The 12,695-nt window shown below is 48.7% G+C and overlaps 1 protein-coding gene across 2 annotated transcripts in view; it reads right to left on the bottom strand.

Annotated features, from left to right (window-relative positions):
- HPF1 (histone PARylation factor 1) overlaps positions 1-10,935 on the bottom strand; it is a 38,350-nt gene extending 27,415 nt beyond the window's left edge. The window contains exon 1 of one of the 2 annotated variants that reach the window (XM_089684029.1): positions 10,788-10,935. In XM_089684029.1, coding sequence (XP_089540155.1) covers positions 10,788-10,811 — 24 coding nt within the window. In that variant the 5' untranslated portion in view covers positions 10,812-10,935. Of the gene's footprint in view, positions 1-10,727 lie in introns of both variants that reach the window. The other variant, XM_089684028.1, reaches the window with a different exon arrangement.
- Positions 10,936-12,695: the final 1,760 nt, after the last annotated feature.

The raw sequence follows: 12,695 nt of genomic DNA on the forward strand, positions 1-12,695 counted from the left end.
AAAATCTGCGCATGAGCAGTGACCTGCAAGAGGAAGACAAAAAGAAGAAAAAGAAGAGGAAGAGGATGAAGAAGAAGAAGAGGAAGAAGAAGAAGAAGAGGATGAAGAAGAAGAAGAGGATGAAGAAGAAGAAGAGGATGAAGAAGAAGAAGAGGAGGAAGAGGAAGAGGAAGAGGAAGGGGAAGGGGAAGAAGAGGAAGAAGAAGAAGAAGAAGAAGAAGAAGGAGGAGGAGGAGGAGGAGGAGGAGGAAGAAGAAGAAGAGGATGAGGAAGAAGAAGAAGAGGATGAGGAAGAAGAAGAAGAAGAGGATGAGGATGAAGAAGAAGAAGAGGAGGAGGATGATGATGAAGAAGAGGATGAGGATGAAGAAAAAGAAGAAGAAGATGAGGATGAAGAAGAAGAAGAGGATGAGGAAGAAGAAGAAGAGGATGAGGAAGAAGAAGATGAGGATGAAGAGGATGAGGATGATGATGAAGAAGAGGATGAGGAAGAAGGAGGAGGAGGAGGATGAAGAAGAAGAAGAAGAAGAGGATGAGTATGAAGAAGAAGAGGATGGGGATGAAGAAGAGGATGAGGATGAAGATGAAGAAGAGGATGAGGATGAAGATGAAGAAGAGGATGAGGATGAAGAAGAAGAAGAGGATGAGGATGAAGAAGAAGAAGAAGAGGATGAGGATGAAGAAGAAGAATAAGAATAAGAATAAGAAGAAGTAGGATGAAAATAAGAAGAATTCCAGTCCAGCAAAAAGTGTCTCTGCAGAGAGCTCCGCTATTTCTGACAGTTCTCTGACAGTTCCTTGACATTTACAGCGGTTGAAACATTGTATCTATTTGTTTCCGAATAAAAACATCTGTATCCTAAATGGAAACAAATAGATACATTGTTGCAACTTCTATAAATGTCAAGGAACTGTCAGAGAACTGTCAAAGAAATAGCAGAGCTCTCTGCAGGGACACTTTTTGCCGGCTCTAGACGGGTAGAAAATCGGCCGATTTTTTTTTACCATTGATGGTAACGTCGGCCACTTGAACAACCGATTTTTCGTTTTTTAAAAGAAAAATCTGCAGTTTTTCTCCCCATCTATGGCCTGCATTAGGAGCTGTAATGGTCAAATTAATACTGCACATACACGGAGTCCACAAATCTTTCCTTTAACCATTTGCTCTCCAAAGGATTTACCCCCCTTCCTGACCAGGCCATTTTTTGCGATACAGCGCTGCGTTAATTTAACTCACAATTGCGCGGTCATGCAATGGTGTACATAAATTCAATGTCCTTTTTTCCCCCACAAATAGAACTTTCTTTCGGTGGTATTTGATCACATGTGCGTTTTTATTTGTTTGCGCTATGAACAAAAAAATGCCCACAATTTTGGAAAAAAAAAAACTTTTTTTTCCTTTTGATATAAAATATGTCCAGTAAAATAAAAAACGCAGTTATTTACCTGTTAACTGTATTTCCAGGAATCTTCTAGGACAGCTCACTTGAGAGATAGGGCTCCTCCCAGGAAACACCCGCTCCACCTTTTTTTCCCCTTTATAGGCGTCCTCTCTCCCATTGGCCCCCAGTATAAGAATATGACCGAAGGCCTAGGAGAAAAACAAAGAAGAAAACCAGTAATAAAGATATCCCCCATAGGTTCGCAACATACCTGCACATAATCGTGTGATCAAACAGTAATCGGGGGGGGAGTTACGCTGTCCTAGAAGATTCCTGGAAATACAGTTAACAGGTAAATAACTGCGTTTTCCCGAGTCATCTTCTAGGACAGCTCACTTGAGAGGAGTAGAACAGAAATACGTACATTAGGGCGGGCACCCTGCTTGTAGGACCTTCCTGCCAAATGCCTGGTCCTTGCTGCCGATCAGATCCAGCCTGTAATGTTTAGTGAAGGTGGCGAAACTGGACCACGTCGCGGCTCTGCAGATCTGTCCGGGGGAGGCCCCCCCTTTTTCCGCCCAGGAGGCCGCAGTGGCCCTTGTGGAGTGGGCTTTTAGGCCGGGCGGTGGTGACAGGCCTGCCGACTTGTAACCTTCCGAAACTGCCTCTCTGATCCATCTGGCGATGGTGCCCTTGGAGGCACCGTCCCCCTTCCTTGGTCCCTGGAATAGGACGAAAAGCCGGGACGAGCGTCTCCATGTCTTTGTGCGTTCGATGTACGTGATCAAACACCGTCTTACGTCTAACCTGCTACAGTCCTCCGCGCTGCCCGGATCGGCCTCCAGGGAAGGTATCACTATTTCCTGAGATCTATGGAAGTGTGACGCGACCTTAGGTAGGAAGGCCGCGTCCGTGCGGAGGATGATTCTATCCAATAAGATGGTGCAGTACGGCTCGATCACTGAAAGGGCATGCAACTCGCTGACCCTGCGGGCAGAAACTAGTGCCGTGAGGAGGATGGTTTTAAGAGTCAAAGATCTGAGCGAACATTCATCCAGCGGTTCGAAAGGCCCCCGCTGAAAGCTCTTCAGGACTGTGCCCAGGTCCCATGATGGAAGTTTTGGCAAGGACGGGGCACGGCGCCTGGAGATAGCCCTCAGGAATCTGATTACTAATGGGTCTGCCGCCAACCTCAGCTCGAGAAAGTTCGACAGAGCCGCTACCTGTACTTTGAGGGTATTGGCGGCCAGACTCTTATCCGCCCCGGCTTGAAGGAATTCAAGAACTGTATGCAAAATGGGCGTGCCCGGTGCTTCGTTTCTGACCTTCCAGGCGGAAAACTTCTTCCAGACCTTGTCGTACAAGGCGTTCGTCGACCTCTTCCGGCCATCCAAAAGGGTAGCGACCACTCTTGCCGAGAGCCCCTTTTCCGCTAGCCTGTCCCGCTCAGAAGCCACGCCGCTAAGGACAGCCTTTCTGGATGAGGATGCATCACCCTCCCTTGGTTGAGTAAATCGCGCGTGGGTGGTATCATCCAAGGGTCTGCTAAACTGAGCTCCTTCAGCCGGGAGAACCAAGATCTCTTGGGCCAGAATGGCGCGATCAGAATAACTTTGGCCTGAGACACCCGGATCTTCTGAATCACCTTCGGCAGTAGTCTGAATGGGGGGAAGGCATAAAGGAGGTCTCCTTCCCACTGCTGGGCTAGCGCATCTATCCCCTCGCTTTTGGGGTCTTTCTGCAGGCAGAAGTACCTTTCCCGCTTTGTGTTCTGGCCGTTGGCAAATAGATCGATAGAGGGGGAGCCCCACCTGGCGCAAATCTGATCGAACGCTGACTGGCTGAGGCACCATTCTGTCTGGATGACCTCTCTTCGGCTCAGTTGATCCGCCAACTGGTTCAGGTCCCCTTTCAGATGTACTGCCGTGATGAACTCCAGGTTTTCCTCCGCCCAGCTCAGGAGGGATCCGGCCAAATCCATCAGCCTTGGGGACCTTGTGCCTCCCTGCCTGTTCAAATACGCCACTGCAGTGGTATTGTCGGAGAGAATCTGGACACCTCTCCCCCTTATCCTTTCCTGAAAGGTCGTAAGTGCCTTGAAAACTGCCAGCAGCTCCCTGTAATTTGACGACCTGCTGGAGTCTACTGCACTCCACGTGCCCTGGGCCAGGCCGTCTTCCATATGGGCGCCCCAACCAGTCATGCTTGCATCCGTGGTGATCCGCAGTGGGTTGGCCAGCCTCCAACTTCTTCCTCGTTCCAAGGTGAGGCTGCTTCCCCACCACCTTAGCGATTCCTTCACTTCGTGCGTGATGCGGATCCTGGAACTCAGACCTGCTCGGCTGCCGTCCCAGTGGGAAAGGGTGTGATTTTGCAGCACCCTGGAGTGAAGTTGCGCCCATTGCACCCCTGGAATTGCCGCTGTCATCCGCCCGATTATTCTCATCGCGGTCCTGACCGTGCAGGTCGACATCCTCCGGAGGGCCCTTGTGTCCTGCCGCAGGTTGAGGGCTTTTTCTGATGTTAGGTACGATCGGGCCTGTGCGGAGTCCAGGACGTACCCCAAGTACGTAATCCTCTTGGAGGGGGTTAGCTGTGACTTCTCCTTGTTGATAAGCCACCCCAGACTTTCCAGAAAAGATATCGTACGTTCGATGTGCGATCTCAGGCCTCCCTCTGTGTCCGCAAATACAAGCAGGTCGTCCAAATAGGGGATAATGTTTATCCCTTCCAGTCTCAAAACTCTTAAAGGCTCCGCTAAAATCTTGGTGAATATCCTCGGGGCCGACGACAGGCCGAAGGGGAGTGTGTTGAACTGAAATAGCACCGGACCCTTTTCTCCTTCCAGCGCAAACCTCAGGAATCTCCTGGAATCTTCTCTTATCGGGACATGTAGGTATGTGTCTTGCAGATCTATCGAGGCCATGAACACCCCAGGTGAAAGGAGTTCCTTCACCGTGTATATGGATTCCATACGGAATTTGCTGGGCCTCACGAACTCGTTCACCTTCCGCAGATTCAATATCATCCTGTAAGTACCTGACGGTTTTTTCCTTAGAAAAAAATGGGAGAAGAATCCACTTCCCCTTTCCTCTTCTCTCAACTGGCAGATAACCTAGCTTCCCTTGACGCGTATCGCCTGGATGGGCGAAACCCCTTCCGTCCAACCTGCCTGCTGGGGACCGGGAAGCTCTTTTTCCTGTCGGCCGACCTTTCCAGGACTGAATTCAGCTCCGGGCCGAAAAGGAGTTTACCTTCAAACGGCAGGCCACAGAGTTTAGATTTGGAGGCCAGATCCCCCTGCCACGATTTCAGCCAGATAGCCCTCCTTGCCGTGTTTATGAGCGCTGTAGATCTAGCAGAGAGTCTGATGGTCTCTGCTGATGCGTCCGCGATGAAGGCTACCGCTTTCTCCAGCACCGGAAGGGACTTCAGAATCTCTTCCCCCGGAGTGCCTTGTTCCAGATGCGAACGGAGCTGCCCCAACCACACATCCAGGGTTCTGGACACGCAGGTCGTTGCCACTGCAGGTTTAAAATTCACTGCGGACGCTTCCCATGCCCTCTTCAGGAAGGCGTCCGCTTTCCGATCCATCGGGTCTTTTAGGGACCCACCGTCTTCAAAGGACAGATCCGTGTCCTTCGAGATCCTCGAGAGAGGGGCGTCTGGCTTTGGGCAAGTCTCCCAAACCGAGGCATCTTTCTCCTTAAAGGGGAAACGTCTCTTGAGGTTCTTGGGAAGGAAAGCCTTCTTCTCTGGTTCTTCCCATTCTCTCCTGATCGTGGACCATAGGGCAGGGTGTACTGGGAATGTACGGCTGCTTTTTGCCTGTAGCCCTGCGTACAGTTGGTCGTGGAGGGAAAGGTCCTGCTGTTCTTCCTCCAGATCCAGGGTCTCATAGATCACCTTTAACAGGTCCTCCGTGTCTTCCACCTGAAAAAGGAACCTGTCTGCCTTTGGGCCCTGAGCCTCAATCTCACCCTCCTCCGAGTCTGAGGTGTCCGACTGTTCGTCCTCCCAGTCCCTTACCGGCACTACCAGCTTCCTCTTTTTCCCCCCTTGGGTGCCAGAAGTACCCGGTTGGGGCTCATCCTGGGCCGGTCCCGGCTTCTGTTCTCTGAAGCTTTGAAATGTCTTGGACATCTCTTGCGTCATATTCTGTAGGAAGTCTTTAAAAAGAGATCCAGACTCCTTCTTGATGAGCTTGTCTATGCACCCCTGGCAGAGCTGCTTCCTCCAGGAGCTCGCCAGTTTCTTCCTACAAGTGGCACACTTCTTTTTCTGCTCACAAGGAGCTTCTTTCTCCCCTCTATCCTCCTCCTGTGGGCCCATCTGGGGACAAGGAGATACACGCGTTCATGCGTCTGTAACAGCAACGCCTCCCCCCCTGTGCCACTGTGCAAGCTCCAGCTGTGGGCCTGGGGGGGGGGGGGGGGAGAGGGGGGCTGTGTGTGCGTGGGGGGTACCCAATCATCCCGGGGAGGGGGGGGGGGGGAGGAGGGGGGTAAAAACAAAAGGAAGTTTGCCAAACAAGGCCCTTACCTTACTGCAGGCCTCCCCCGCTCCTGACAGATCTGCCTCCATGCCGCCGCAGACTCTGCCTCGGTGCGACGGTTTTTCAGGGGCAGGTGGGCTCCGCCCCCCCCTGCGATCCCCCCTCGCCGACCCCCCTCTCACGGCCGCCGGTGGAGAAGCGGCCGTGGCACGGGTTCCTTCCACGGCCCGCCGCCCATTTCCAAGATGGCGGCGGCCGTTCCCTGCTCCTGCGCCGGAAGTGACGACACCCGGCGACCGGAAGTGACGACACCCGGCGCCCGGAAGTGACGCGATCGCAGCGTCCAGACCCACCGCAGCCGAGCCTCCTGGCCATGCTGCACGGGATCCAGGAGCAGGTAAGACTTACCTGAACCCCCAGGGAAAGGCACCAATGCCTCGGTCGGCGGAGCGGGCTCTACCCCCCTGGAGAGCCCCGCTGGGACCATCTGGGGCCGACGCCCCCATCCCACAACGGGCATCCCTGGTGAAACTGGCTGAAAGGTCCCCCTCCCCTCACAAGGACCCTGCCTTGCTTGGAGGAAGGGGGGGGCCCCAGCCAGGGACCCTCTGTACTCCGCCAGAGAGCCCAGATAAAAAATAAAAAACGGGCGTAGCTCCTTCCTGGCCGGAGGAAACACTAAAACTGGGGGCCAATGGGAGAGAGGACGCCTATAAAGGGGAAAAAAAGGTGGAGCGGGTGTTTCCTGGGAGGAGCCCTATCTCTCAAGTGAGCTGTCCTAGAAGATGACTCGGGAAAGATCAAATTTCTTCATAAATATATGCCAAAATGTATTCTGCTACATTTTTGCTAAAAAAAAAAAAAAAAAAGAAAAATTCCAATACATGTAATTTAATTGGTTTACGTGAAAGTTATAGGGTCTACATATGGCGGTATATATACACTGGAATTCTTATTTGTATTTTTTTTACACTAGTAATGGCAGCGATCAGCAACTTATAGTGGGACTGCGGCAGGCATTCTGACACTGGGGGGGGGACTGATTAACTGCTTAACATCCCAAGCTGCAGAAATCCAAAGCTCAGGTGGGAGAATCTGTCCACAGGACGACTATTAGTCCTGCACTCCACAAATCTGGCCTTTATGGAAGAGTGGCAAGAAGAAAGCCATTGTTGACAGAAAGCCATAAGAAGTCCCATTTGCAGTTTGCGATAAGCCATGTGAGGGACACAGCAAACATGTGGAAGAAGATGCTCTGGCCAGATGAAATCAAAATTGAACTTTTTGGCCTAAAAGCAAAATGCTGTGTGTGGTGGAAAAAAGGTACAGTAGCAAGAAACGCTCCCCCTAGACTGATGATAGCAAAATTGGGGAGAGTCCCTTTATGAGGAAGATGAAGGCAAGAACTGTTCAAGTTGAGAAAGGGGCAGGAGTAGACTTCAGTGGAATTGAATTCTTATAGGTGGCGAATTGGCCTGATGAAGCAAGTTCCTTTACAGCTGGAATAGATTTGATATGAGATACTAACAGTATTCCTGCCTGCAAGGACACGTGCAGTAGCAAGAGTCCTCCTTTCAGAGCAATGGGGGAGACACTAAAACAGTAGACTGCGGTACTGAATGGGCTAGTAATGCAGGCCATAGATGGGGAGAAAACTGGATGATTTTTCTTTAAAAAAACAAAAATTGGTCGTTCAAGCGGCCGACGTTACCAGGAATGGTAAAAAAAAAATAAAAAATTCGGCCGATTTTCATCCCGTCTACAGCCAGCAAAAAGTGTCCCTGCAGAGAGCTCCGCTATTTCTTTGACAGTGCTTTGACATTTATAGTGGCTGCAACAATGTATCTATTTGTATCCATTTAGGATACAGATGTTTTTATTCAGAAACAAATAGATACATTGTTGCAACCGCTATAAATGTCAAAGCACTGTCACAGAAATAGCGGAGCTCTCTGCAGGGACACTTTTTGCAGGACTGGAATTCTTCTTCATCCTCTTCTTCTGCTTCCTCATCCTCTTCTTCTGCTTCCTCATCCTCTTCTTCTGCTTCCTCATCCTCTTCTTCTGCTTCCTCATCCTCTTCTTCTGCTTCCTCATCCTCTTCTTCTGCTTCCTCATCATCATCCTTTTGTCTTCCTCTTGCAGGTCACTGCTCATGCGCAGATATTTTATCGGTAAAAAGATCGGCTGATTTGCCCATAATTGCTGCGAAAATCGGCCGATCGGCAAAATCGGCCGATCTTTTTCCAACTTTACCGATAAAAAAAAAAATCTGCCAAAATACCAAAAAATGTTCGAACAATTAACCCACTAACGATCCGAAAATCGGCCAATTTTGTTTTCGGACGAAAAATCGGCTGATTTTCGACCCATCTATGGCCTGCATGAGTCTATGTCTCAAAGTGGCAAACTGTGATAAGGTGTACTGAACTAAAGCAACTGAAAACAACAGACTCTCTTGTAACAGGAGACGATTTGGGTTGTGGAACCCTCTCACCCTATCTGTAGTCTTAGCAAAGTGAAGGCTGACCTCACAGTTGGGGGGCCACCTTGCTCTCTTGGTCACACTCAAGCACTTAAAATCCCCCCCTTCAAAAAAAATAAAATTTTGGAGCCACCACATACACAAATGTACAAACATAAATATGCGTCAGGGGAGCCTATGCTTGAAAAGAATGATTGCATTTTACGATACATACCGCCGCACATGCCAGAGAGTGACAGCAATAATTATAGACCCCTTATTCACAGTTATAGTAAACCCTCCTATCCTTTTCAGCCAAGGAAGCTGCCATCTTAGCCTGTTTGATCTGCAACTGCCATGATGTGATCAGTTAGGACATCAGCCACTTGATGGTTTGATAGTTTGTTTGAGAGCTAAAGCCAATGTGACAGCTAGAATTGCATGCCAGGAACAAAACAGTTTTTTGAAACTGTTAAAATTGATGGGTTTGGTTCCTCTTTAACCCTATAATGATGACCTGTAGGAATTTTCAGTTGTCGCCTATGGAAAATATAGGGTACCAAAGTTTGTCACTGTTTCACAGGCACATGCAATTTTAAAGTAGAACTTCAAACTAAGGCATTAAAATGGATGGACAGACAGGATTTTTAATGCAGAGAAACGCTTAGGTTATTCTGCATTAAAGCCACTTACCTGTCTGGCCTTGTACAGTGAGCAGCGCACGCACAGCTCACTGTACAATTCAGCAATGCCGAATCTGACTCAACTCCCACACATGTACAGGAGTGACGTCATCCCCGCCTGGCCAATGGCAGCAGTTAGCAATCGAGACCCCGGAAGCCTCACACCAGAAGATGTCACCAGCTGGGCAGGGAGCTGGAGGATGCCGCATCGCTGGAGCTGAGGTGAGTATTGCTCCACTTTATGGTTTGACATGTTGAGTAACTATTTAGGCCTGGTTCACATCTATGCAGGTTGGTGGCCCTTGTGTGCGCAGGCACAGCAGCTCATTCATTTGAATAGGTTGCCATGCCCGCTTTTCATGCAGGAATAAGGTTCCTGCACCATTCTAAAAACACAGCAGCCGCGAACTCACATGGTGCAATTTCCCTGAGGTTACCACACTCACAATGTATTTTTAAATTCAGAATGAATGGCAGCACCGTGCGTTTTTAAACAGCAGATTTTACTGCGGATGCCGGAATTGCTGCGATTCCAACATCCGCAACAACCTGCATAGATGTGAACCAGGCTATACTCAGCACACCCTGATAATTTATATTCTATATTGGGTGATTGACTATGCTTATAATTAACTTTAGTGTATTTATTTATACTGAGATTGTGTGTTTCCTAAACCGTTGCGCTAAGATTGTGTCAAAAAAAAGAAAAAGGAACTATCACTATTTTATTCTCCAGGGTGTCTGCTTTCAGAAAATATATAATGTTTTGGGGGTTTTTCCACTTGCCAACAGTGCTATAGCCGAATGACGGCTACAGTGAGGTTGTCCAGTTCTGGGAGGACGTCCTACGGACGCAGCTGATCACGTGATGCGGTAAAAGGCCAATCACAGTGGCCTTTTACCACATGATCAGCATTGTCCAACAACACAGCAGATCACCAGGTAAATACAGTTGCTGGATATCAGCTGCACTTTCCTCACACTGACACAGCATGAGGGAAGCACTGCGATAACCAGCAGCTGTCACAGAGCACATCGGCACTGATCATCAGGGTATGCCCAGCAGTGCCACCACTCAGTGCAGCCTAATCAACGTATGTCAGCGAAGGAGAAAAATTACCTGTTTGCAAAATTTTATAATAGAAAGACATTTTTTCCACATTTTTTGCTCTTTTTTTGTTTATAGCGCAAAAAATAAAACACCCAGCGGCGAGTACACACCACCAAAAGACAGCTCTATCTGTGTGAAAAAAAATGATAAAAATGTCATGGGTGCAGTGTTGCATGACCGCGCAACTGTCATTCAAAGTGCGACAGCGCTGAAAGCTGAAAATTGGCGTGGGCAGGAAGGGGGGTATAAGTGTCTGATAGGCAAATGGTTGAATGATCTTCCGATTTTTTATTTTTTTTTGTACCGTGTAAACGGTATGCAGGACTGCCCAGAACTTCCCCTTAATTGTGGATTATATGGCTTTTATTAATAGAAGTCCTGCTCCATCCTGACTCATATACTTCTATACACCCCAACGGTGAGGTATGGTAGAATTGCATGCATTCAGCCATCCGTGTGTATGGCCAGCTGTAGGAAGTGGATGAAGCCGCTATGTCAGGCGATATGTACAGGATACAACCGCAGCCTCGACTATAGCCGGGATAGGTAGCGAGGAGCCTGTGGCCCCTGTACGCTCCGCGGGTCCCCTCACCTGTTGCGTATCTTGTGTTGTTCTTTTCCCGCCTCCCGCCATGTCAGAATTTAGCCTTACCGCGCCAGTTCGCCGTGACATCATCCCCTCGGCTCCACCTCCACTGCCTTCGCCTCAGACTGTGCACGTCAAGCTTACGATCAGCGTTACGTACACAAGTCACGTATTCCTCTGCAAAACGGAAAAACAATAACGAAACCTCAGACACAGTAACCTGTAGATAGAGCGCTCTATAAAATGCCTGTTGTTCTGTCATCAAGTGTCAGTATGCTTTTCACATAATGTCATTTGCCACTAATAAACATGGCGCGCCAGGCTTCAGAATTTTGAACGTCTTCTGTTCCTGGATTTATGACCAATCCTTCAAACTGATATCTAGCGTGTAGTGCCGAAGTTCAGCCATTAGAGGGCAGAGAAGTTTGGGAAACTGGAACATTTCATTGACGTCATCGTTTATGTGTTCCAGTGAATCCTTTGAAGGGCTTCAGTTTTCTCCAAAGAAAACACTAATCCTTCTAGACACAATTTATTCCAAAACTATTGTATCTATGTATAGAATATCTGATTACACAGGAGGTACGAGTCAATGTGTACTCTGTACGGATTGGGACTACGGAAACAGCAATGTCAGTTGCTCAGATAAATTTAAAAGTAGCAAAAAGGAGAAATGAGATGTTTGTGCTTCCAGTAAAATCGATTTCTCTGAGTCTATTGAGGAATAAAGGAACAGTATATTACCAAAAATGTATCAGAACCATGGTCAGGTGGAACTAGGCAAAATAAACTTTAGCCCCTAGGGCCCAATGGCTATACACACATACAGAAGCTGTATCCTTCTATGGACGCCAAAAAAGGTATTGTACATGTAGCGCTACCCCCTTGAGAAACACTGGTTTTGGGTTCCTCTATTTTCCTGTATGGCCAGGCAACACACATTTTCCACCGTTCATTCAGAGTCAGTAATGAGTTCACGGGCTTGTTTTTGTTGTTTTATTTGGAGATAAACAACTTGGATAGGGTCTACTCTAGAGCACATGTGTCAAACACAAGGCCCATGGGCCAAATCCAACCCACCAGGTCATTTCATCTGGCCCTTGCACCTCTCCTGTAGCTGCAGCACCCTTTTCGTCTTTGCCCCACCTTGTCTCAGCAATCAACAGCAGAGAGGAAGACAGATCCTGCACTTCTCCATGCAGCCACAGATACAACTGGCCCTATAAGGACAACCATAAGGCTGATGCAGCTCACAATGAAATTGAGTTTGACACCCCTGATCTTGGGATATATGGGATGCTCAACTCGACTTGAAACGAATAACTCTTGGACTTTCTAATACCTCTGGAGTGGCATCAGTCTCTGTGAGGAGCTCTTGGTCCCCTCTAAGTGAACTTCTTCAGTCCCCAGCTAGAAACTACCCATCCATCTGACTGTCTTTTGAAGAGTGTCCTAGAGCAAGAGATTCTAGTACAAGCTTACAGCACTGTCCCAGGGAGAACTGGTTGGGTATAGCACCTAGCAGCCCTCTCTCCTGTAGACCCCAGGGGTGTAGAGGTATTCACAATGTCCTTGTGTCCTGCAGCTTTGGAAAACTTCTTTCAGGCTTTTGCTGGCTTGTTTCCTTCCAGGCTAACAGGCTGTCCTTCCTCAGTGGACTGTAGGGTAGAGCTCCCTCTGCCAGCTTCCTTTCCTTTCTGCCTCCAGCCTGGAGGCAGAACCCCCTCTTCTCTGTAGTCCCCTCTCAGGCTACACAGCAGCACACCTAAGCACTTCATTTTCTTCCTGATTCTATTGTTGGCCAGGCTCGCTTATATTTTTGGGCCATTCTCCCACACTGCCAAGCCTCCTGCCTGGGATTGGTCATAATTCTATGAAAATGCAGATCAGCTCCTCCTGGCCTCCACCTAGTGGCTTCTAGAAACTTCTCCAAGCTTCTAGAACCAGGGGGAGGTACCAGAGGACTGACCTGTA

Source organism: Staurois parvus, unplaced genomic scaffold (assembly GCF_062004578.1).
Source record: "Staurois parvus isolate SC_StPar_1 unplaced genomic scaffold, SC_StPar_1.0 ptg000334l, whole genome shotgun sequence".
NCBI lineage: Eukaryota > Metazoa > Chordata > Amphibia > Anura > Ranidae > Staurois > Staurois parvus.